The sequence below is a fragment of the Condylostylus longicornis genome, unplaced genomic scaffold (assembly GCF_029603195.1).
Source record: "Condylostylus longicornis isolate FDR11 unplaced genomic scaffold, ASM2960319v2 ptg000030l, whole genome shotgun sequence".
NCBI lineage: Eukaryota > Metazoa > Arthropoda > Insecta > Diptera > Dolichopodidae > Condylostylus > Condylostylus longicornis.
This window is the reverse complement of record NW_026577999.1, coordinates 1,849,665-1,876,650: the sequence shown is the minus strand read 5'-3', so window position 1 is coordinate 1,876,650 and position 26,986 is coordinate 1,849,665. Positions and strand designations below refer to the sequence as shown.

Genomic DNA, 26,986 nt, shown 5'->3' with positions numbered 1-26,986 from the left:
AGAGAGAGCAATATAGAAGAGTTGACAGTGCATTTGACACATTTTGTTTTCTTTTTTGTAGTCATAAACTACTTCTTTTTGAATTTTTATGTTGTTTTCTTTATAAATTGTAATAAAGTTACTAGTAAATTAAAAAACAAATTGTCAAACGTTAAAATCACATTATGAAAATGTCAAAACAAACGATTTTGGCAATTTAATTTTACTTCCACAATGTAAAACTTTGTAAAATTTTTACGCTGCACCATTTAAATAAAAAAAATAAAGTTTAAAGACTTTTTTATAATTGTTAACTGATTTTTTAAAATCTGGAAAGTAGCCTTTTTAATAAAGCGAATAATGTTCATATAAGGAACGAATTATACTAGAGGAACATCCATATAAGGCGAATTATACTAGAGAGAAATGATTGGCAATATTCCACCTAGCACGACAATATGAATAAATGAAATGAATAAATGAAAACTTTTTTATTAAATTAAAAAATATTTTTATTTCTTTCAAATTATTGAATAAAATGAAACAATCAACAAATCCAGCTTTGGAAAGTGAAAGTATTAAAATTAAACATTGTGAATATTTAAGAAAATAAAAAAAGAACCATTTTGAATGGAGGGAAATTTTATGCAAATATTTTATACTCGCACTATGGGAAAAACATGTAATACAAAATGTTCGACAATCAATAACGTCAAACAGCAATCGAACAAAACAAAATATTCTTTAACAAAAAACCAATTTTGACATAAGGATTACGAAACCAAAATAAAATTTATAATTTCGTTGCGAAAAATTGTTTATTATTTTAATTTGATAGCAACTGTAATATTCATAAATAAAGTATTCAATTGAATTCATTTTAAAAATTTTAAAGTGTTATTTGAATTGGTTATTACTACAAAAGATGACTTCATAAAATTTCGATACATTTTGTAATCCTTGAGAAGCCCCCATTCCTCATAACAAGCCATCAATAAGTTTTTTTCTATAATAATCTTCAAAAACAAGAAGTTAAAAAATAACACGATTGTCATTCAAATATGTTTTTAACATTGTACTATGTTGCTGCTACTTATGTTCAAAGTTGGAGATTTAGGAACGTTTGTAATAAAATTACAGAGAAGATAGCAGGAAAAAATAGTGTTGCTTTTTATAGCATACCTATTGAAGGTAATGGTAAGTTAGTTTTTTTTTTTATTGTTCCGCTTAAACGAAACTACTCATGTTATGCATTCAAACTTTTTAAGAAATAGTAAGTTCAACCTCAGAGCTTTGCACAAATCGTAGTCAAGCCCGAATTTCAGATTTTTTATGGTTAAGAAATAATCAAAGAGGATGTTCTTTAATACCGCTTCAAAAATTACATTTGGCGCCTTGGATATCGTTTCCAGAACCGCCAAATCTCATTCCATTTGAATTAAGTCAATCAAAATTGGAATTACAATTAAATGAGGATAACTTGATATATTTACTACTAGAGACTGATGTCATTCCATTAAAAGAAAAGTTAGATGAAAATTTTGTAGTTATGGTAAATGTTATTGATTATTTTGTGACACGAAATAGTTTTTTTTTTAAACTTTGATCTAATAATAAAAATGTATTTTTAGATTGAGGAATATGGTAAGCCAATTGCATGGAAAATCGATTCTCATTTTGCGGTTTTGCTACAATCTGATATTGATCATTTCACAAAGTTAATAATATCTACCTTTATGCAAGATAATTTTACAATTAACGATCATCTTCCATTAATTCGAATTGAATGTATTGTCTTTTTTAAATTTCTTTAACATTTTATAATATAATTTTCTTATTTTTTATAGCTGTTTGCTATGAAGGACAACCACAGCCTTTTGAATTAATAAAAAATCATTTACAGAAGCAATTGATTAGTCGTGCTGTGCGGCAATTGTCAGATGAAGATTGGCAAAAACATTTAGTAGGATTAAGAAGCCTAAGTGTACTTGCAAGTCAAGCTACGGAGTTTGAATACAATAAAAACCGTACAGAAGGAAAGACAGGAATAGTTAAACCTGACCTAATACCTTCGACATCCCTAAGCAAAAATACAGATGAAATACTCACATCTACATCATTAGATTCAAAGCGAAGCCCAGCGAAAAAGGTAATATCATCACCTCGTGGAAGCCCAATAAAAATTGAAGCGAAAGTTAGCCCTATGCGTAGAGCTCCTGAAGAACCTGTACCATCCGTTTCACCAAAAGGATCTCCATTAAAACCATCTCCACTGAAATCCTCTCCATCGCAAGCAATGCCAATTTCATTTTCACCTTCAAAAACCTCGCCATCGAAGTCAGCTCTTTATCAGCAAAAAGCAGAAACACCAAAGAAAGAGGAAATCCAACTTTTGCAAAAAGTTACAGAAATAGTCCAAAATGATTCTCATATACCCACCAGTTCTAGTGAAAAAATAGAGACTGAAACAAACACTATCAAAAAAGCTTCCGTTTCTAATAAGCCAATTGAAGAAACTACAAAAACTTTTATTGCTTCTGAATCTGACACTGCAGAATCAAATCAAAAAAAGAAACCTGAACCGATAATTTCCGTTCAAAAAGATAATACTAAACGACCTAGTTTAAAACGAAATAAACGTAGCTTAAGTGACAACAAACCTCCAAACATTCTAGTCTATTCAAATAGCGCTAGTGCTAAAGACAGTGTCATCTCATCTTTGAAAGATATCTTACAACCTGATACGTAAATTTTATTTTTATTCACATAAATAAATTTTATAATTAAAATATTTTTTGGATAAAAAATCATTTATATTTTTAGATATACAATTTATTCGCTTACACTTCAGCAAATTGCAGAAAAAATATGGGCTGACAACACATTTTTACTGATTGTTTGTGGAACTATTGAAAATCAATTTGGCGAAATTCTATTAGATTATTTTCTTAGGGGAGGCCGAATGTTGTCATTATGTTCTGATGTATTACATATAGTTTTACCAACATATCGCACAGCCGAAGTAGTTTCTTTTTATTTTGTTAAATATTATTAATTCGCTATTATTTTATATTTTTTTTTGTTTTATTTTTCAAATTTAAGGTAAGAGAACATGAATTAGTTCAATTTTCTTATGGTAAGTGGGAAAAGATTAAAATGATGCATCATATATTTTGTTATCAACCCTCACCAGTTCGAAAACATTTTTCAACTGATAGCGAAGATTCTAGTTCCACTTTAACTAAAAAACCGTAAGAAATTTAATTTTTCATCATATTGTTCAATTAATTTATAACTAATAGATATTTTTAATTGATGTTTGCAATTTATAATGAAAATTTCATATCTAGCCAATTAAAAAATATGAATGTATGTATGTACAATTTTGAAATTCCTTTCAAAATAATTTTTTTCTTACTTATACTTTACTTAATGCGAGACTGGAACACTACAAAATTCTTAATACAAATTTAACTTTAATGTTTAACCTTTTTGAAGTAGAAACTTTTAATTGTTTGAGAATTAGACTACTGAAGTAAATTTAAAAAAACAGGGCAGAAAAACTGTTTTTTTTAAACAGAAATGCCAATATGAAATTTTCATAAAATAAATTACACATTTTTGAGTCTGAAATAGATGAATTTTTTGCATTAAAATTACAATACACGACTTAGAAATCTTTTCGCACATGTATGTATGAAAATTTGATTTCAAAAATAATTATTAAAGACAAAAATAATATATTCAATTTCTTACTTTTTAAAATTATTTTATTTTTTTTTACAATTTTATTGATATTGCTGTAATTAATAAATTTGGAATGTAATTTATAAAGTTTTCTTGTTAATTTTTAAGGATTACAAATTTATTATTAATTCTTTTCAAACATATTATGTATTTATATTACATAAAGTTTTAAATTAAATAAAAGTATATTTTTCTAAATTAAGATTAGAAGCATCATGGAAATTTTGCTAAAAATTTTAATAATTTAATTAATTTAATAACTTATTTTGTTTAATCATTTTTAAGTTGTTAAATTTTTTACAATTTATGTTATAATTACAAATACAATTATAATTTTTTATGTGGTTTCGAAATTAAATTAATTAATTTTACTTTACTTTATTTTTGAATAAAAGCCAATTACAAAATAATAATGAAATCAAATTTAGGTACATATGTATATATATATACTTATCCATTTTAATTATCAATTTTTTCTCAATGTATAAAATTTAATGTACACCTTACCGTCTTTAGCCTAGTCGCTTGAAAATTTTATTTTGTCATTTTGTACTTTTCTTTTAAAAAAATATTAATTTTATTTTATACCAATGCAACAAAATTTTAAAAATAACACAATTAGCACATTGATTTTGCAAAAAAAAAAGGCAGATAAAAATAAAATGGAATTTGTAGTAGGCCTCTTAATCACTTGTAAACATTTAATTTTTCTTTCACAAATATATTTTTTGGTTTCCTTTTCATGACTGCCTTGAGAATTTTTCCACAGCAGAATTGATTATTAAACCGGAAAAAGCACAATAAATTTGCAAATTTTTTAATTTATTAAAATAGCTTTAGGAATGATGTTCACATTTTCTTAAAAGCATTTATTGAAAATTTTTAATTTTATAAATGTTTGATAACAATAAGAATCTAGTAATTTTTGAAAATGATCTTATAAATAAACGTTGTCTTGTGTTTTGAATGCAATCTTTAAAAACTAGAATATTTTTGGATTCTAAACAATTCCTAAATTGAATTTATTGTAAATAATTACAAAACACAATAGGTTCTTAAATTACTTAATTAGAATTACTTAAATTCGAACTGAAGAATAATTATTCAGAAATTAATTCAGTTTGATATTAAATGCGGTGCAGTGAAAATAAGGGGCAATACAAATTGATACGTACTTGCGAAATTGTAGTATGCAAGAACCAGGTCAAAGCTTTTAGAATTAAATAATGGTTCTATGTAAAAATTTCTTTATATGTATCTTTGAAAGACAATAATTTTAATTTTGGATGAATAATGTTAAATTATTTTTTTAGTTTGTCATATAATATTAAAATTATATTACAAAAACTAACTTCAAATACAAAAACTTGTTTTCACAAGAACGAAAACATTAATAAAATTGGCTACAAATATGAAGGTTTAATTTCAAGTATTCATAATATTGATTTTAATTTAATTTTTTTTTATTTTTATTTATTTATTCTTTAATTTTTGTTTGCTTTTTTGAAGGCAATGCAAATTATTTTCAATTTAAAATTAGTTTGAAAACATTACTTAAAATATTTGAAAAACTACTATTGTAACATTTAGTCTCAAATTAATTGAAGGAGATTTCTAACCATTCAAATTTTGTTTTCTTAATCAATACTGTGTTCGAGAACTAGAATAAGCGTTTTTAGAAATCTATTTATGTGTTCAACGTAATTCATCAGTTTTTCTTTTGTTAAATATAAATTTTGATAAACAATCATTTGTCTTTATTAAAATTTCAAAGTTTTCATTAAAGATGAAATGACGATTTTCATAGGTATATTTTATTTACATATAAAAATATATAGTAATAACTCAATATCAATTGAAAGGTTGGAAATATTTGTAATATAAATCACTTAAGATTTACTTTCACCCATTGAACATAAAAATTAGATAAATTAGATGAAATAGAGAAATTTATTACAGAATTTTTTTTTTTATTTTTTTAGCATAGTAGTCACATATGTATATTTCACCAACTTGAACAAAATTTTCAGAGCTCTTTTGATAACACAAAAATAAATTTTAAAGATATTTTTTATCTAAATTACAAATTCTAATAAGATTTTAAATAAAAAAATTAAATAAATTTTTCAACAAGAAAAGAAATTTAATTAAAATTTTTGTACAAATTTCATTCGATTTTTCAAAAAAAACAAAGATTTATTTCAAAATTATTTCAAAATTAATTTATTTTAATCATAAAAATATATGTGGGAATATTTATTAAAAATTTATCAAAATTGAGCTGTTTTATATTTCTTTAAAGCAATTAATTTTAAAATGAATTATAATAAATACTTAATTTGAACTGAATTTTATGCATTTTACAAAGAGGGATGTTTAATTAACAAAGCCGAGTATTTATGCGAAATTGAGATTGAGTTCGAAAACTAACTGTTTATTATTAAAGGGAAAATTAAAACTAATCGATTCTTTTCCCCACATATATGGGCGTTATTTATTTGATTATATTAATATTATTATAATCCCATATCGAGAAATTTTTACGGAATAATAATAGCTTAATTAAAAGAATTTTAGGTAATTAATGTATAATAAATATATATTATATTAATTAAATAAGAAAAATATGTAAATATGTGTATAAAATATTATAATCACTAAAAAACGAAATTACTTCTATTTAAATAATAGAATTTATACAATATTCTATTTTAAAAACAATGGTGTTCCAATATAACAGATACCCAATTTGATGATCGTTCCTATATAACCACCTGTTAAATTTTTTGAATTACATACTCCATATGACGAATATCAAAAAAAAAAAAATTGTTTCAAAGTATAATGAATAGGCAAAGTTTTGTTTTTCTATTGCTATGATTATTTTGCAATGTCAGTTATGTTAGTCAGTAATATTATCCGTTATATAAAGTTTATTATACATGTTATGTACTCACATTCTACTCATATTTTGATATTTTTTGGTCAGTTTTGTTCAGGTTTTTCTGCGGTCGATCGTTTTTTGTTTACGTGCGTATTTGTACCAATAAAAAGCATTAACAACACAAAGAAGTCTGAATTTATCCGATATAACGAACCACACGACATTCGTTGAACATCGTTCGTTATATTAGAACACCACTGTATAATATAAAAAATGGAAATATATTAATGAAAATTATTCAATTTCTAATTAACAAGAGATGGCTAGTAATCTCATTCTTTTAAATCAAAAATTGAGACATTTTTGTAGCATTTAAGAACAAAAGTACAAATAGAAGAACAAAAACACCCCAGTTATATTTTATTCTCATATACTTATTTAACAAAATATAAACTACTTGTTTTAGAAATATTATTTAAATTTTAATAGTAGCATTATTAAAAAAAAATATTAAAACAAAAAAATATTTAATTTTAGTTAATTAATTTTGTTTTTCAAATTTTATTAAAATTTAATTTATTTTCTCTTTTTTTTTTCATATTTTTTTTTATGAAATATCGCTTGTGTTGCGGCTCGCTGTTTTTTTTTTTTCTTTTTTTTTTGTATAATTTTATATTATGATTAATTTTATTTCATTTTATTTTTCTTTTTAAATCCAACCTTTCAATTTTTCTCAACAAATAATTTAAATACAAAATTTAAACATCTAAATGTGATAAATTTAAATTTATATGTTTGATTTTAAATTTTAAAAAATAATGTTTTAATTATTTTTTTTTTTTGTTTCAAATACATCCGTTTTTGAGAAAACATTAATTTTTTTTTATTTGTAAAATAATAAAATCTTATTGTAAACCAAAAATCCTTGTTCTTGTAAATTTTTACTAAAATTTTTAAATCACAAAATTTGTTATTTTTATGTTTTAAAAAAAATTCGTTTAAATAAATTATAAAAAATTATTTTATTAATTTGAAAACCTGAAAAATTTTTTTGTTAATTAAATTTTTTATGAGTATTTTTTATTTTTAAAAATTAATTTTTTATTTAATTTATTTTTAAAAAATTATTGGATTTCTTTATTTAAAAAAAAATTTTTTTTTTTTGAAAAATTTTTATTTTAATTAATTAAATTTTCGGTTCGGTTTTGATTTCGGTTTTCTTTTTTTTTTATTTTTTTTATTTTATTTGGTTTTTTGTTTGGTTTTTTTATACATTTTTGTAACATTCGTGTCGTGTTTTCAAATTATTTAAATGTTGTCGCGAAAAACATAAAAAAAATATATGTGGCTTAGAGCTCTAGTATGTCCAAGGTCCATCGAAATGAAAGATCTTCAGGGATCATCACATAATTTGGATGTTAAGATATTAGGAAGCGAAGAAACCTGGAATACTCCTAGTATATTACTGGCAAACGATATTAAAAGTGGTGGTAAAGCTGTTTTCTCTCAAGTAAGTATAAAAAAAAAATTTTTTATTCAGTACTATGTAAAATCAACCCTAACAAAAAATATAATAAAAAAAGGCTGATGAAAATCAATTCATAATTATATTTTGTTAATATTAAAGAATTATTTTGATATTAGTTAAGAGAAAATATGTACTTCTTAACACACTTCCCAAAATAAATAGTTTTAAATTGTTTTTTGGCAATTTTTTTCAATTAAGCAGAAATTCCTTATTGTATTTGTAATACTTTCACTCTGTAAAAATATATCGAACACTACCCTGTAAAGTATTATATGAAACATGCATTTAATTTTAAAATTTATCTATTTTCAGATTCATTTAGAAACGGATCCAAGTCAATTTGAATACGATGAATCAAAATATAATATATTAAAAAGAAGTGATAAGGCAAGACTAGAAATTTTGGCTGATTTGTTAAAAAGTTATTTAGACATTAAGATTAAAGATTTAACTAATATCGATACAAATGGACCTAAATGTGTGTATAAGAATGCATATTTTTTGGGAATGCATGAGGTAAACTTTTTTTCTTTAAAACATTTTACTACTTATATTGCATATATTTACATTAATATTATTGAATAGGAAAAATTTGAACTGTTGGGGAAATTAAAAGAATTTATGGATTCAAATGAAATTATACAAACCAAAAATATTGCATTAAGATTTTGTGGTAAAAATGTTACACCGCCAAAAGCTAGTACAAATTTACTACCTATACTTATACATTCGTGTCCAGAAGATTTTTCTACCGTTGAATATTTTGAAGTAAGTACATATTTAAAAGTAAACACAGCTATATAAATTACTTAATATGCGTTATAAAATATTTACTATGAAAAAAAAAAACAATTTACAGAATCTCAAAACAACTTCAATCGGACGTTTGGTCATATATGCGCCTATAATTAGCAGTTCTCAACATGTTATATCAGATTTAACATTAGTTCATGGAATTGCTGTTATTCCTCGACATCAAACAGAAGGATCTGGTCGTCATAGTAATCAGGTAAGATTAAAAATTTGTGTTTTAATCCAAAACTTAATTACATTAAATACGATTTAATATGGTTCATAAATAAATACATAGATAAAAATAAATATAAAATGCTCGTACAATGGTTTATTAAAACAAAAAATATTTTTTAAATTTCTTTTTTCTTACTAAATGTAGTGGTTAAGCCCAAGTGGATGCGCTATGTTTTCGATACAATTACACTTTGATCTGAATTCAAAATTAGGACAAAAAATTTCGTTTGTTCAACATTTAGTAACAATAGCTATTGTTAATTCAGTATTGAAACGGGATGGCTATGAGGTAAGTTGCAATAATTTTTTATCTTAATTAATTTCTAGTTTTATCCATTACATTTAATATTCATTTTAATTTTATTATGTAAGAAAAATTAATGGAAATAATGATTAAAATTTAATCTGATAACATTTTTTTTAAACATCGATTTTAAAAAGATAAATTTAACTTCATTAAGTTATTAAAAATTATGGAGATAAAATAATTTACATTCCACACTGCTAATTTTCGTTTTATATTTTAAGAATTTTGAAAATCCATTTGATTTGTAAAGTAATTTCTTTATATTTACTTCTCTTGCTTTCTAACTCTGTTTTGAGCTATAAAACATTTGGGCAAATTCTATTATTTCCGATCCTATATTTTATTTTGGAAAATCTATTTTTTTATTAATTTTAAATAGCTTCGCGTTTTCTTTATTTTTATTATAAATGGGAAATATTTATAAATTGATATTATACTCGTAAATACTTACAACATTATAAGTGTGAAATATTCAATTTCTCCAATTTTATAAGTTTTTGTTTCTTTAACCAACACAATGTGCAGTACACCATTTTTTTTATCATTATTTATTATATCTGATTACAATTCTCGTAGAATAAATCATAATTTACAAACTTTAAAAGTATAAATTCATGCACGTAGTGTAGGGTATTTTCAGTATTATTCTAATTGGCAGCATTTCTAAAATGAAAGAAATAAAATATTTTTTTTTTTTATTATTTCTTTACTTTATTAATGAATAATGCTTGAATATTTTTACAATATTAATTTTATATTTAAGGAATGATATTTTGTTTGTTCAAATTTTTTTCTCTATATAATGGCATAGTCATAAAGATAATTAATATGCTCTAATTGTTTACTTTTTTGTTATTTTCAAATTTTTAGTTTGATTCATTTATTTAAAATAATTTTGGTTTTAATAAATTTTCAGGTTCAAAAATTAAAATAATCCTTAAATACTATTTGATTTAATATAGGTAAACCCTTATATATATACACATATACATATGCTTCTATAAAACATATTTTTAAACGATTCCGAAATTCCATTTCCTATCGTTATCATACCTTATTAATTTTTTTCTTGTTTATACTTTAGTTTTTACTTATTAAATAGTATATTAAAAATATTTATTGAAACATAAAAATAATACACATTCTTAAATATTTTTATAATGTACAAATAATTAGATTTTCATTTTTTTATATACAGATATATGTATAATTATACATACATTTAATTTTTAGAAAATAGTCAGTTAATTTTTTATATTATGTTTTTATATATATATATATATATAAATAAATTTTTTATACATATATAATAATAAGTCTTCCTATAATTTTCGAAGACACTTTTTAAATAGATGTATGTATATCTAAAAAACTGATTCTGCTGATCTAGATAGTTGTATTGGATGTGAAGGACTTCTTGCTAAACGTTTTTTTGGTAATCTTTCCAATAACGTTAAAAGTTTTGGAAAATCAGGTCTGTCATCAGCCTGAAATGACCAGCATAACATTAATATATCTTTCACATCTCGGGATGTTTGTAGATTAGCCAATGTTTGTTTCATACCACGCCCAACTTGCCATATAATTGATTCTGGTGATTGTATTTTAAATGGAAATTCACCACAAAGTAACTCATACCAAACTGTACCAAATGAATATACATCAGATGCTCTAGAAAATGGTAAGATTTCATCAGTAGGTTTATATGGAGTTAATGAACGCATTAATTCCGGTGCCAAATAACAAAGCCATCCATTAGGTATACCTAAGCCTAAATCACAGTATATCAACTTGGTTGAACTAAATAATCCAAAATCTGTAATTATGACTTTTCCATTTTCCAAAAATATATTTTTTGTCCGTAAGTCTTTATGAAATATACCTCGAGCATGTAAATAACCCATTCCTTGAGAAATTTGTTGGGCTACCAAGGTGGTGCGACTCATATTAAATTTATCTTTCCTGAGATGTATATAAGTATAAAGGGTATTACCTGAACGAAAATTAAAATAAAGTTAAAATAAAGAACATAAAGGAAAACATTAATAAAAATAAAAAAATGTCATACCTTTACAAAGCGAAGTCACTATAGCCAAATATGGTGGCTTCATACAAGCTCCCATGAAAAGCACCAAATTTTCATGTCGAGTTTTCTTGAAATTTGCTACCTCTAGTTTGAAAGCTTCTAGTGTACGTTCATCGTCCAAGTAGTCCTCTTTCAATAATTTAACAGCAACATCTCCGTGCCACAAAGCTCTGTGAACTGTACCAAATCGTCCTTTACCTATTTTCTCCAACAGTTTTAAATCGTCATAAGGAATATCCCACTCTTTTAAAGATAACGAATGTTGCCTGGCCCAATTACCGGAATCTCCTTCCTCGGTCGAATCCAATCTTACTGGTGTTCTGTCAGAATCTGTACTAGCACTAGTACTACCAGATAGTGATACTGTTTTATCACTATCATTACTTTTATGAGTATCAGCTAGTTCTGAAAGCGGTGGCCGAATTTGATTATTACCGCTAGTAGAATTATTTAAATCATCTCCAGTTTTTTTCTCACTGTTACTGGAACCAATAAAAACACTTGAACAATTAGATACACTTACACTGATACTTGTACTTGTTTGATAATTTTCTGATTTCTCAAAATGCGTTCCTAAACTTCCTGTTAGTATTGCACCACCGGTGCTGTTACTACCGGAATGTAAAATATGTGTATTATTTTGGTGACTCGCAGTTACAGTAACATCAGGAAAATTAAACTGATTAATACCCTTGTGAGCCGCTGATAAAGGTGTAGATATTTGATGATGATTTCCACCAGTACTACCACTAGCAGTTGAATAACTACTGTGTTGTGAGGACTGCTGTGAATGATTGAATAAAGCAGGACTCGATGGTGATGAACTGTTACAGCTCGAACCGGGTGAACTGGAATCGTGTGTGGGGTAATTAGCCGAAGTCTTTTGACGTCGGTTTTGATTTGTCGTTAATAATCCAGGTCCTCCAATACCCGGATTTCTGTTAGTTAAAATCGGTGACGTGTTCGCTGGCATAAAACCATCGTTCGTCAAGGTTTTCTTAAATTCATCGAAAAGTTCACGAGGTAATCCACATGATGGCGGAACATTAGGCTCACAATCTTTATGGCAACGATACTTACATTCCTTGCATTTCAAACCCCAAAACATTTGTTTTTGGCATAAATCACAGTTTGATACTTTAATGGATTTTGTAAAACGATGTTGAATAGTATGTTTCATTGAACCACCTGTAATTGGTGTACAAGGCGATCGAGGAACTTGTAAATTATTTGCAGTTGTATTAGCTTCAGATATAATTCGATTTGTTGGTGCACCGCCACTGCCAAAAGATGGAGTATCTGGACTAGATTCTGTAAGAAGCCTGCTTCTAGGGGTATTTGTGATATGTGATATATTATTATTATTTGGATTCTGTGTGCTGTAATTTGTAGACTGATTAAGTGCTGTCTGTATTAAAATTTGTTGTTGTTCTTGTGATAAATTTTGTGTTTCTGGTGATTTAGATTTATTCATTTGTTGTTCTATTGCTTGCTGACTACCTAACAACCCTGTTTACAAATAATAAATCTCATAAAAAAATATTTTTATTTTACAACTATGTTTTCTTACCCGATTTTAGTACATTTTGATTATTATTATTACCACTAGATGGGTAAGGTTTGTGAGAAGGTGTTGAGGAATGTGAAGATAGTAAAGTTTGATGTTTCTTATTGGGAGGCGGAGTACCTGATTTTCTATGTCCCAACTTGCCGCCACCACCTGTACCTCCACTGCTGTTGCATCCGGTACCGAAACCATCGCCACTGCTGTTTGTTAAACAAGGAGAATTTGGTGGCGATGGGGATGGTGTTAGCGTGTGAACTGATCCATGAAAACTTGAAAATTCTTCAGGTGTTGTATTTGATGGTGATTGTACGGTTTCCGAATTATATGTAACATTACTAATATTGCTTAAGTTGCCACTAACAGTATTTGCACCACTTATTGCCGCGTTCGATAAAATTGTAGTAACAGGAGATTGTCTTACTTTAATTTGTTTTAATCTTAATGATCTTGGCGATGCTACCCCCGTTCCACCTTCGCCATAATTAAAATCACTTCTATGATGATAATGATGATGGTGGGATTGACGATCCCATGAGTCCCAATACAAATTTTCAGGATAGGTTTTCCCATCCTTTAATGTATAATAACATCTTTTTAAATTGCTTGTTGCTGTAGTTAAGCGTCTTGTCTCTTCTTCTTTTGAAATTGTACTACTAACTAATAAATCTTTTAACTCCTCATCAGATTTTTCTATTAATTCTTCTAATGTGCTCAATCTTTGCAAGCATGTTGCTAAAGATTCTTGGCCTAAACCAACAACCCGTAGCCATTGTCGCAGCTCAGGACCAGAAGTTGATAGCCCGGAACTTGGTATTCTTTCCAATAATCTAGATTTAGTTACTAATAAATCTGAGAACATTCGAACTAATTTTGCTTCCAAACTACGAATCTCTTCCTGTGTTAGTGTTACATTTGTGGCACATTGAGTCCTTAAACCTTCCAGTCTTTTTGCAGATATATCGATCATGCTTTGAAGCACATCGAGGCCGTTTGGGTCCATTGACATTTTTTTTTAAGATTAAATAACTCAAAAAAATAGTCAACATGAAAATTTTAAAAAATTTAGAGACAAAAATATTGGATTCAATTACAACTTTTTTGTATATAAAATCATTATTATCTAATTAATGTCCAACTTTCAAGGACTTTCGAAAAATATGCCATGTTATCCTCCGAATGGCACAGCAATCGATTTGACTTGTCTTATCTCCATAAGTACTTTTCTCGTTTTGACGTTTCAAATTTTTTTTCAACACTTTCTTTAGGAATATTTTTTTTTCTATTTTTAATAATTCGACATGATTTTTGTTATTTCGTTATTCAACTTATCTGCACATTAATTTATTGATTTCATTGTACTTTATTGCCAAAATGAAAAATTAAATTTTGTGTACTTATTAATTAAAGAGGCTTAAATTAAGATTTTTTCTAAAAAATTTTATAGCCAAATTTACGTAACTAAATTCGCCACATTTTACAATGTACACTTAAATTACTAAAAGAAAAATATGTACATATTGTATTGATAAATAATACTTTAATAGAAATTCAATTATTTTTGCAAATTTAGTTTTTTTCCTTATGTGAAGTTACTTTTATTCTACATGAAAATACATAAGAAAAATCAATTTTTGAATATTATAACTTGACAGCTTTGCGTCAAAATTTGATCGAAAAAATGAAAATTTAACGAAAACACACGTTCCGTCAATTGATGTAGAAGAAAAGCCCTGTGCACACTTGCAAATTAATAACATTATGCAATATTAATAATCATCAAAAGTATTAAATACAAAAACTTATTTTCGGAAATTTATGTAAACTTTACATAAAACAACAAATTGTATGGTACATATTTGTTACTTAACACAGTTAAAAAGTAAATTGATATTTTCCATCCTGGGAATAATCTCCAAATTCATAGTTTCGAACAAATTTAGTTCAAAGTTACGCGAATGGTATTTTGCGATTGTTAAATTAAAATTCGGTTTATAATTACTGGCTTTACTTATATACTATGCCAATTGCATGCTATAATACGTACCTATAAGTAATACCTAAATAAAATGTTTATAAATACTAAATACATGTGTAGCTGTACTATGTCACAGCACAAACATCTTTATTTCATAAGGCTCTGCAATACCACAGGCATCTTTATATTATAGAGTTTATGACTACGTGTATTGTGTAGTTAATATTAAAATTAAACCAAACTGCGAATCATTAATTATGTCCTACCTTCTCAAAACCTATAGGTAGTTAAATAAGAAACATCAATATACAATCTTAAGCATAATACAGGTTTAAGACACTGTCTGTTAAATACAAAGAAATTTAAAAAGGATTTATCAACAGGTAATTCATGAGAAGACACAGTACAGTCTCAATCCCTGTTTCAATTCGGAAAATCGTTAAATAGGACTACAATGGTATATAATTAGAAAAATAAAGAACCAGAAATGATTAATGTTTTATGTAATTAGGTATAACGTTAAAATAAAAAAAGATATATGTACATGTAAGTACAAATAATTATGAGGTCGAGTCTGCCTACCTATGTTAATAATTATGTTTAACAGTATAATGAGAAACTAAATAATTATGTATAACATTAAAATTTTAAGTAAAAAATATGTTACACATGTACATATGTAGTTAAATGCTGTAATGTATTCAAAACTAATAAGTTATAACACCTTCTAATTAAACTTTTAACTGGTTAAAAGTTATTCTATTATTATAAAAAAAACAATCTATATAAAAGTATAATATTTAATTTATTTATAAGTGATAGACACAAAAATAATTTATAATAAGCATAATTTATTAAATTTTTAATATAAAAACTTTTTAATTTTGAAGCAAAAATTTAAAATTTATACGGAATCAATTCTAGGCCTTTAAGAAACCAAAGTTTTGTTGTTAATCCTAGCAAGCAACGTAAACGATGCCTTGTTAATATATTTAAACTTGGTATTTTCATAACCTCTTGTTGACCAAAAGTTAATATTTTATTATTTTTTATTATACTAAATGGTCCAATAATTTCAGATTTCTTTCTTAAATATTTTATATCACTTGGTTTTATTTTAAAACTTATTTGCATTAAAATCTCTTCAACATCTTCTAGAATTCCCCTCGGACATACAACAATAAGTTCACATGAAAAATTATATTTAACAATAATGTCTGATCCGGCAAATAATAAAAAATGTTCATTCACAATTGTACTGAACTAAAAAGAAAAAATTGAATTAAAAAACTATTTTGAATTCCAAATAGATTTTGTTCTTACTTCAGACATATTGCTTTCAATATTTAATAAGTTATTTTTGTTTTAAAACAAATTATTTCTATTCTCTGTAAACTTTAAATTTAAACTGAAATAAATTTTAATTGTTGTCTTACTTTTAAATATACATACTTATATAATATGCACTATGCAATTCAGACACATACACAAAATTGTACATAAAGTATGTATATACCTACCTGGCCTATAATATCAGTGAAAAGTACCAGTTTATTCTTGTTAAAATTATTTGGTATAATATGGGACGCATTTTTGTATAGATATGTAAATAAATTTTTAGAATTTAAAATATCAACTAATAGGTACATACGAGTAGAATTTTCAATAACATTTCGTTACAAATACATTTGAAAATATTTATCACCGTGCTCTTACTTATATTCAATGTTCTTACACATTATTAACATTAATCTTATATATTACATTAGTTCTTATTTAGAAAAACTAGTTAGGACCTGTAAATCTTATCGTTGATTATTAAAATTACATAAAAAAGAAAGAAGAAGAGGTAGTACCTAGCCTACATAATATTTTTATGTTCGACTTGGTATTCTATCCCGATTATTAAAATTTTATAAATCTTAAACTAATTGGATAATAAATCATTTTTATCATAGCAAAAATAAGCAAAAATATAATTGAGTATCAATTTTTAAATAATAAAGGTATATAATTAGGTTATTGTTAAAATTAAAATCATCTAAGCATTAAATATAAAAATTTAGAGAATTCATTATTAAATATATTTAAATTCTTTATGCTAATTAACATCTTTCTTTTTTAGAATTTGGAAATTAAAATTAAATGGCCAAATGATATTTATTCGAATAAAACAAAAATTGGTGGAAGTGTTGTTAATACAACAGTTGTTGAATCAAAAGCAATTTGTAATATTGGTGTTGGAGTAAATTTAACGAATTCATCCCCAACAACATGTATTAATGATATTATATCCGAATATAATAGTCTTAATCATAAAAAACTTCCTCAAATAGGATATGAAGAATTTATTGCCTCAATATTTAATGATATTGAAGAATTAATTAATTTAATTGAATTATCTGATTTAAAAAAAGTATATGATTTATATTATAAATATTGGATGCATAGGTAAGTAAATTCAAAAAATTTAATTTTATTATAACGACAATGAATACAAACAACAATGTTCTTGACTGAAATTAAAAATATTATAAACAATAAATAAAATAAATTAGTTAATGAATAAAATAACTAATATTTTTTCACACATATGGACTCCTTAAATGTAAACAACAATTTAATTTTGCTACACCAAATTTTTAAATTAGATTTGGTCTAAACAATAACAACTGCAGTATTATGCTGCATGATTTTTTTATAAAAACTCTGTCAAACATTTATAATCGCAATTAAAATAACTATATGAAATTTTAATTAATATCATTTCAAATAATTAAATTTTTAATATTTATTTATTCATTTTAGCAATCAAGAAGTTAAAATAATGAATAAAAATAATGTTGAAAAAAATGCAACAATTATTGGAATAGATGATTATGGTTATCTAAAAGTACAAACAAACGATGGTACAGTTGATTCTGTACAACCAGATGGTAATAGTTTTGATATGATACGTGGACTAATACTGCCCAAATAAAGGACTTATTAAAAAATAGTTATGTATTTAAAAAATTTTAAAAATCAAATTAAATAGTTATATTAATAAAATAAAAAAAAATTGAAAATTATAGGTATATATGATTGAAAAATTTCCAGTCAATTCATCAGTTAATAAAATACTATAGACAAAATCTAAATAGAGAATTACCATTAATTTGCTTAGTTCAAAAAATGGAAAAAATGAACTATCAAATTAAGTAGCTTAAATGGCTATTCAATGATTTCGTCAATGATTTTGATGATGATTTGTCAATGTAATTTTGGGTTAACTATTTTAGTATTTGTGAACAAATCATAGAAAATACAATTAAAAAAAAAAAAACTAGTATCGTAATATGTTTTTTATATTAAATTTTTTCGTGATATAATTCTAAAAATGTATAACCAAATCAATAAATTTGTATAACATTAGAATTTTCACATTTAATCATAAGACGATTGTTCACTAAATTTTTTAACAATTTTGAAAACTTGTCGAATTTTAGCTATTTCATGTTCCAATAAATTAAAATTTTTATTACAAAAAAAAAAAAAATTATAAAATTTTATATTTAATATAAACAAAAACAAGGCAAAAAAAAAATAAATCAAATTATTTGATATTTGACTGGAGATGATTTAAGAAACACATTTGATAATTAATTTATTTTTATTAATTATAAAATCTTAATACACAGACGATTAGAAAAATATTTGATATTTAAGTTAATTTTGTATGCAACAGTATAAAGTGGGTAAGATACGCTTTCTAGCTTAATCACGAAAAATAATTACAACTATTGAAATTCGGTAGGAACTGAATATAATAATATTAAAATTTAAAAAAGAACATACATACTTTTACTTTGTGTGTAATCTTTGCAAATATTCAATTACATATCACATTTTGCATAAAAATATATGTATGTATAATATTTATTGAAAGAACAAAAGCTATATTACCATGTCCATATAAAATACTAAACAAATCTTACCTTTTTTTGAAATTTATAATACATACAATTAGATTAATATTATTAGTTAAGAGAGCCAAAATAAAAAAAAATTGCTAATTTTCTTTCACTGGGAATGCATAATCTGATTAGGTTTCCATTCCAATTCAAAATTTTGTTTTGGATAAATCAAAAATAAGGAATATGTAATAAGTAAAAATTTACTACTAAATCTACTTCATCTAATTACATGAAAGTCAAAATGTTAAAAATTATAAAAATACATGCATATGTATATTATTTTTTCGTGTTCAGTTACATAAACATCTTTAAAGTAAATTCAGTTTTTATACACCTATATGACTCAGTTTTAAGGACAGTGACTGGTTTTAAAAATCCGTAATTTCACTGTACAAATACAAAAAAATCCCCATAATCCTTTCATGTAAAAATTCATAATTTTTTTTTTTCTAATGTTAGGAATTTCTTTTGAAAATTTTTGAAACTTTTGAATAATTTCATAAAATAACAATGTGTTTTAATATTATATTAAATAATATAATTGAATATTTAGCACTCTGAATAAAATTTTAACATCCATAACAATATGTAAGTTTATAATTGTAAGTACTTACATTGCATATAATTAATTGGTGTTCCTCTGTCTATACATATATTGTTTTACTTACCACTTCAAAATTATGTACTTAATTTTAAATATTATATTATTTATCGTGCTTAAGTTACTTAAAAATAATAAAGCGAACCTACTGCAAATTGAAACTCAAAAATATATAAATACTTCGAGTTTATTGTATGCAACTATTATAAAACATATTTAAACATATATTCTGTAATAGACATATTATTCAAAAAAAAAAAAAAAACATACATACATATGTATATCTTCATATTAAATAAGTAAAACATTCTATAAAAAAAATTTAACTGAAGTGCATTTATAATCAAGCGAATAAAAAATTATACATATACCAGTACCTATGTATTTTGAAAAATTAGTTAAAAATATTCAATATTTTAAAATACTTATTGTTAAATTAAAAATTAAAAACACTATTTATATTATATAAAACGCCTTGAATTAAACATGTAAAATTAAATATTGAATGAAACCATATATATATATATAAATTTAATATATTGTAGGAAGAGTTTAAATTATAAATTATAAAGATATAAAATAAATATTAATAAAATTAAATATAAGAAAATTTTAAAATTGGAATCAGAAAAGCAAATATTAAATAATTTAATTTATAAGAATGGTAGAGTGCACTTTTATTTTTAAATTTGCAAAACAATTGAAAATATTTCATAAAATGATATTTTTATTAAAATAAAAATTTTTAATAATATAGGTAGCAATAAATTAATTTTATTTTCTTAAGTATGTATGTTAAAAATATTTATAAAATTGTAATAAATCATTTTTGAAATTATTCAAAAATTTTGTGGCATAAACATATTAGGTATACGAAAGTTTTTAATTTAATTTTTTTTTTTTTGTGTTTTCAAAGGAATTGTTATTTGTTACATTATAGTAAAATTGGTCTGATCAGATAAATATAAAAGAGGATTAAAAATAAAAACTATATATTTGAATAAAATGAAATAATTTGGTTTAAGTGGTAAATTTTTAGAACTTGCTTTCATGTCGACAATAAAATAGAAAATCAACATTATTTTTAAATCTAATAAATTTTATTAAAAAATGGATTCTGAATCATATTACGGTTTTGCTAAATATTTTAAAAATAACAAATCCTATTTGTTTTCAATAAAAGCTTAAGTTTATGTAGAATTAAGTGTAACTAAGGCAATTTTACAAATAGCAAAACAAAAAGGGTCAGATTGTTTCAATCAACAATCTAAATATTTCATATTATTTATATATTTTCATATATACAAAACATATACATACATTTATATATACATTCGTTTTATACAAAAATTATTTACGTATGCATATGCATAATTTTTTTTTATATTTCACATAATAATTTAATTCATATATTCGAATTTATATCATTTTTAAAGCATCGCACATAATTTAATCTACCATTATAAAATAAGAGTGATTTCATCGATTTTGCGATTGAAAGTAATATTAAGGCAATTTATTAAAAATTAAAGTTGAATATTTATAAAAATATTATTTTAAATTTAATACAAAACGTTTCTTATTACAAATTTATTTTAAATTTTAAAAAGCAATTAAATTGAAAATATTTTCTTAGCAAAGTATTCTCCTTTTTGTATAACATTATTATGCAATATATCAATAAATTTAATTATATATTGCATTAAAAATTAAAATATATATTGCAAAACATTAAACATAAATCCATAAAATTAAAACACATACATAATAATAAAATAAATCATCGGCCTACATAAATCACCTCTAATATTATTAATTAAATAACCCACATATGTTATTGTATTTTTTAAAGAAAATTTAAAATGTTACTTAAAATTCAAAATTATATTAATGGATAATTAAATATTAGGTAGAAAAAGTTATAGAAAAATTGTAATTGCATAAAATATAGTGCACTTTAACCAAGCTTATAATAGTATATACTTAATTATAAAAATAAATATTGGATTATTATTGAAGAAAAAAATTTTAAATTTTAAGAAAAAAACATAATATTGTGTACGAATTGAAAAACATTTTAAAATATGCACCTATTATTTAGGTGGATTTAGTCGATCATAAAAAATGTAAAGTAAATGAAAATATTTTCACATTCAATTTATAACGTTTAGCTAAAATTAATTAAATTATTCATTGAAATGGCACGAATACAATCAATACAAAATAGATCTAAAAGAAAAGAATAAATAAAATTAACAAAGTTGGATATTAAAAATCTTGCAATTAGTTTGCAAGATACTGATTAATTTGTCAATAATTGCTTGTCATACGCTCAATGCCCACTAAAAATCAAATTGGAGCTAAGGCATACACCCATATTCTTTTAGTCGCATCACTTGACGTGATTTGTTGTCCTTGAGACAACTTGTAATTTTTTGGTTTTTACAGAAAAACAAAATTATTTACAATTACCTCAAGTGATGCGACTAACAGAATATTGGTGATGAGTTTTTAACATCTTCAAAGGTTTTTTATGAACTAAATCTAAAACCAAAATTTGAGACAACTTTTTTGCCCAGATTATTTATTTTGTAATGAATACTTAAACTCAAAAATATCTCATTCATCTTTATTGAATTTTTTCAACAACAAAAACTAGAATAAGTGATTGTATTCTTTGAGCTGCATTAAAAAAATAAATATGTATGCTTTGTAAAGCGACTACATAATAAAGTACATACATAGCAGAAAAATTTTGAAAAATCTAAATATTTTTACATGTGAACATAATAAGCAAGTCAATGAAATTATGTTCATGAAAAATTATCAAATTTTACTTTAAAAAAAAACTTGTTATCAAAGAAAGTGTATAGGTGTCTAGAAGATAAAAGGATCTCATCAAAAAATTAAATGTTTTCAATTCGCACAATCCATAGACTAATAGTTGCTTTTATTCCAAATTATGTGAATATTCGTTAGGTTATATTTTATTCTATTTATATAAATATATACTTATTTGTTGTACCATAAAACTGTTCCTATTTAAAAGTTTGAAAACATTATTTTAATTATTAATAAAATTATGTAATTATATGTACATAATATGTACATAATAAAGTACATAGAATTACCATAATAGAAATACAATAATACAAACAATATTTTTTTTATATCTTTTATTTTTAATTTAGAAAAATTCTTAATTTTTTTTTTCTAAATTTTGTTTTCTTTTAAAATAATTTTGCTACCGAATTTATTAATGAATAATTTTACAAAAATTTCATTTTATTTGATTGTGAAGAAAAATAAAAACCAGTACAGCAGAAAATGTTGGGAAAATAGTTTAAAATTTATAATTAATGATATTGATAAAAAATATATGTATTTAATATGAACTTTATTCATAAAAATTTAAAATATTGTTAACATTTTTCAATTATAAAAACGTAAAGTATAAACTTCCTGTTAATATAATAATTTATTTTTTTTTTTAATATCTGTATATTGTTACATTACTTCTAAAAATGTATTCATAATATTATAAAATACAATAGTTAATGTATATTTACAGAACTCTTAAAATTGAAAAATATATTTATCGATGTTATCCGACAATTAAAACTAATTTCTATGTTTTTCATTACTAATAAATTCTTCTGAACTTTTTTTCAATTAGATAGATACCATATCAACGTCCACCCATTCAATAGTGTCTTCTGAAATAATATCAATTTCATTTTGTCTTGGTGATTCTGCAACTCTTTCCACCGATAAAGTTTCTATGATAGAAGTATTTTTAATATGATCTTCATTTTTATTATTTTCTATCATACGAGTTTTATTTAAAAGTGACTGAAGATATCTATCAGAAGGAACAGCGAGAAAATTACTTAATATTGAATACGAAGGTTTTGAATATTTAAAAATAGAAAATGACATTTTAATTGAATTAGTACTGTATTTAAAACGTTTTGTTGTTAACATTCTAATCTGATCCATTGCTATATCTAAAAATCTTATATTTTCATTTTCTTTTGATGCTTTGTATTTTTGTAAATATTCCAAAGCATGAGTTAAATAAAATGAAGAATCATTTCGAATAGTAATATGTTCCATATTATTTACAAAACATAACAATTTTCTAAGTTGATTCCAAAATTCAATTTTCATTGTTTTAGGTAAAATACTTTCAAATTTTTCTGATGGTACTTCGAATTCATCTGAAAAGCAACGCACTCGTAATTCTCGATTAATTTTAATTCTAAATTTAAATTTACATCCATATTGTTTGTCATTTTTAAAGTGGCACAAAACAACAAAATATTTATTGTTATATAAAAACCACTGGTTTAAATTAACTTTCTTTTCAATTTCGCTTAATAAATTTGAAAAATTTCCAATAAGATTATCGTCCCAATTTTCTTTTCTTTTATTCAAATTTGACACAATGGGAAATATATTGGGAATTGCATTAGTTAACAAACGTGTTCCATTTGAATCAGGAGAGAAACAATCACTTGAAAAATGTAAAATACAAACAGAGCTGTTTTGATTTACCATATAGTATTTCCGACGAATAGCTTTTAACCAAGCTTCTCTCAATTCTTTTTTTTTAGGAAAATTGAAAGCAGGTATATGTTTTTTAACACAACCATTTTTATATCGGTAATTGGATTGACATCCGGGTACCACACAAGCATATACCATGATTTAAAATTGTAAGCAATCAGATGTAATGTAAATTGTAAGTTCTTCTATAAATCTTTAGCCAAACAATAACACTTCAATAGTATATTTTTCACACGTTTATTACATTATGAAAGAATTTTTTTCATGGTAGTCAGATTACTTAAAATTTTATCGATATTTCCTTTTATTTATTTTTCAAAAATAAAGTTGTTATTAAGTTGTTATTTATATTTTATGCTTGAAATTCGAAAAGTTTAAATGACAAAACAATTGGAAAAATGTTTATTGCCTAATAGTATTTACAAGATGTGCTGTAAAATCGATGACAGTTATCATCTCTGATTAATGTTACGTCACCGTGAAGATGTACATATTTTTATATTGTTTATTATTGTATTAAGCTATACGAAGTATCAAAAACAAAAATTTTTAAATTTGTAATAATTTTTTGCGAAAAATTACTAAATACATTTAATTTAGTAAAAACATACTTTTGCTATGTCAAGGGGATTTGTTAATGACATATGTTGATCATGCTTGTCAAATAAATTTTCAAATTTTTTTACTTAAAGATTTTCTTTAACGCATTTATTTTTTAGCAAAATATATTTTATTTGGCCATTTTACTTATTGATAACGAAAATTTTATTGTTATTACGTATAAGAAATTGTAATAGAAAAACTAAAAAAAATCATTGCTTTTCTTAATCGAAAAACGCGTGTTGTAACACTGTTAAAATCGTTCAACTGCAACCCTTTAACTTTTTTTTCTACACTGTTCATCCTCATGTCTTCTGTTTCCGTTAAAAAATACATCATTTTAGATATCCTTGATAAATTGTAATTTTTTGTTGCCTTCTTCCACTTCATTTTCTACAAATCATTTTAATTAAAAATCAAAAAATAAACTGAATTATAAATTACGTACCTATATTATTAACGTTCAATAAAACAGATTGCAAGTAATTCACTTAAAACCAAATTGTTTCAAATTCACTTTTACTGACAGAATATGGACAAGTGGGCGGAGATAAGCCTCTAGAGGGGATTAAGGTTTTAGGTATGAGATCGTTTAATACTATAAGTCTTTCTTTTGGAGTAATTTCGCATGCTAGCATATTTGAGCATTTCGTATCCAAGTTTTTTAAGGCTTCCAGTTGTTTTTCTAATTCTTCTATTTTTAATTTATAGGCGAACTCAGCATCACATCTATTTACAAAATTTAAAATGTATGTTTTATATTTGTGTGTATGATTTTGTGTAATTCAATCTTAGTTTGACCACATTTACGTACTCAGTTTGAGTTTGTACATCCGTTTTATTATTTGATATTTTCTCGCTTTCAATTGTATTGTTTAAATATTCAATTTCTTCTTCATGTAAAACCGATCCAATCGCATCATTTTCTTTTCCAACATTCATTGAATTTATTTCTGGTTGTTGGCCGGAACTTAACCCATTTTTATAACTCAAAATTTCTTGACCTCCTTCCAAATCTAATCTAAATAAACAAAAAAATATTGGCGCATGAAATATCGGCTTTGACACAAAGACCTGGTTAGATTTACATTTTCATATGTACGTATTTAATTAAAAGTTATGTTTTAACATTCGAATTAAAATCGAGCTATGTATATAAATTACCTATGCATCTCTATATCTTGTACCAAAGCTTTAATTTTCTTTTTTTTCCATTTTTCTTGTCGTTCCATGATTGTCAATAGTTCAATTTGAAAGGGTAAATTTTTTGATGGTATTGCATCTTTTTTCAACTTTCTATTTCCTTTCGGAATATTCATTAATATATCTTGCAATCTCCAATCATCTTCTGTAAAATGATCAGAGCATACTCTAGCGTTTTTGATACTAAATTTATCACTGCGATTGCAGGCAATTATCCACTTTTCTAATATTTTTTTGTCTTTTGGAAACCTAAAGTATTTTATGTTAGCGTTATTTCCTCTTCTTCCTGTAAAATTTTTACATTTTGAGATAATACAGTGTACCATGCTGTGGAATTTGTTAACCAGTTTCCTTTTATAGCAGAGCTAAAATAAAATTCAAAACAAAATTTTTTTTCCAAATTCATTACATGTGCAAAAAGATCAACTTAAATATAAAAATATTTTTGCAATTTGCAAAATTAACTTGGAATAACAAAAATAAAAAAATTAAAATAATTTGTTTTTTGCATTGACATTATTTTGATAATTCGCACAAATATGTGACATACAGAAAAGACAGACAGATAGAAAGAAAATGTCATCAGCTGTGTTTATACGATAACTCATAACTCTTTCATGAATGGTTGACGTTAAAAACGCATTAAGCCCAGAACAGATAGGTAGTACAAAAATTGCATAATACTAAAATTAAAAACAGGTTAGTTGAAGTTTCCATACTTAGATTTTCATGGAAGAAAATTTTCATCAAGCAAATTAATAAGTAATTTTTTTTTTGTTTTTTTTTTAATATAATCGTATATCATAAGTTTAACCACTTTAGAAGATATATTACATAGCATTCATGAACATGATTATGTCATATAATATCAGATGTTCTAGAAAGTAATATATGTTTTCTAATCAAAATGATTATCTAAAAATATTTAAAGAATAAAAAGAACTTTTATATATGT

General features: G+C 24.1%; 4 protein-coding genes across 7 annotated transcripts; 1 reads left to right on the top strand and 3 right to left on the bottom strand.

Annotated features, from left to right (window-relative positions):
* The first annotated feature begins 744 nt into the window (after positions 1-744).
* Positions 745-21,154, top strand: LOC129608152 (biotin--protein ligase). 3 transcript variants are annotated; one of them, XM_055519482.1, is made up of 14 exons: positions 745-1,176; positions 1,248-1,531; positions 1,611-1,767; positions 1,827-2,724; positions 2,803-3,001; positions 3,082-3,230; positions 7,964-8,120; positions 8,451-8,654; positions 8,724-8,906; positions 8,998-9,147; positions 9,313-9,456; positions 17,228-17,553; positions 17,911-18,100; positions 18,177-21,154. In XM_055519482.1, exons 1-13 carry the CDS (start codon positions 1,041-1,043, stop codon positions 18,080-18,082), a joined length of 3,159 nt encoding a protein of 1,052 aa, XP_055375457.1. In that variant the 5' UTR covers positions 745-1,040; the 3' UTR covers positions 18,083-18,100; positions 18,177-21,154. The 3 variants fall into 3 exon arrangements, with proteins under 3 accessions (XP_055375457.1, XP_055375458.1, XP_055375456.1); XM_055519483.1 differs by having other exon boundaries at positions 7,982-8,120; positions 17,911-21,154; XM_055519481.1 differs by having other exon boundaries at positions 17,911-21,154.
* On the bottom strand, positions 10,271-14,687 carry LOC129608153 (kinase suppressor of Ras 2). Its single transcript, XM_055519484.1, has 3 exons — positions 13,131-14,687; positions 11,543-13,069; positions 10,271-11,467 (listed from the first exon to the last, which is right to left on the bottom strand). The coding sequence occupies exons 1-3, from the start codon at positions 14,131-14,133 to the stop codon at positions 10,839-10,841; spliced, it is 3,159 nt and encodes a 1,052-aa protein (XP_055375459.1). The 5' UTR covers positions 14,134-14,687; the 3' UTR covers positions 10,271-10,838.
* A 295-nt stretch (positions 21,155-21,449) lies between the features above and the next one.
* On the bottom strand, positions 21,450-24,599 carry LOC129608154 (uncharacterized). The gene has a single exon (XM_055519485.1). It carries the CDS (start codon positions 24,364-24,366, stop codon positions 23,332-23,334), a length of 1,035 nt encoding a protein of 344 aa, XP_055375460.1. The 5' UTR covers positions 24,367-24,599; the 3' UTR covers positions 21,450-23,331.
* A 342-nt stretch (positions 24,600-24,941) lies between these two features.
* On the bottom strand, positions 24,942-26,549 carry LOC129608018 (52 kDa repressor of the inhibitor of the protein kinase-like). 2 transcript variants are annotated; one of them, XM_055519318.1, is made up of 5 exons: positions 26,333-26,549; positions 25,993-26,280; positions 25,643-25,849; positions 25,277-25,557; positions 24,942-25,221 (listed from the first exon to the last, which is right to left on the bottom strand). In XM_055519318.1, coding segments are annotated over exons 1-4 (735 nt in total). In that variant the 5' UTR covers positions 26,335-26,549; the 3' UTR covers positions 24,942-25,221; positions 25,277-25,319. The 2 variants fall into 2 exon arrangements, with proteins under 2 accessions (XP_055375293.1, XP_055375292.1); XM_055519317.1 differs by having other exon boundaries at positions 25,993-26,549.
* Positions 26,550-26,986: the final 437 nt, after the last annotated feature.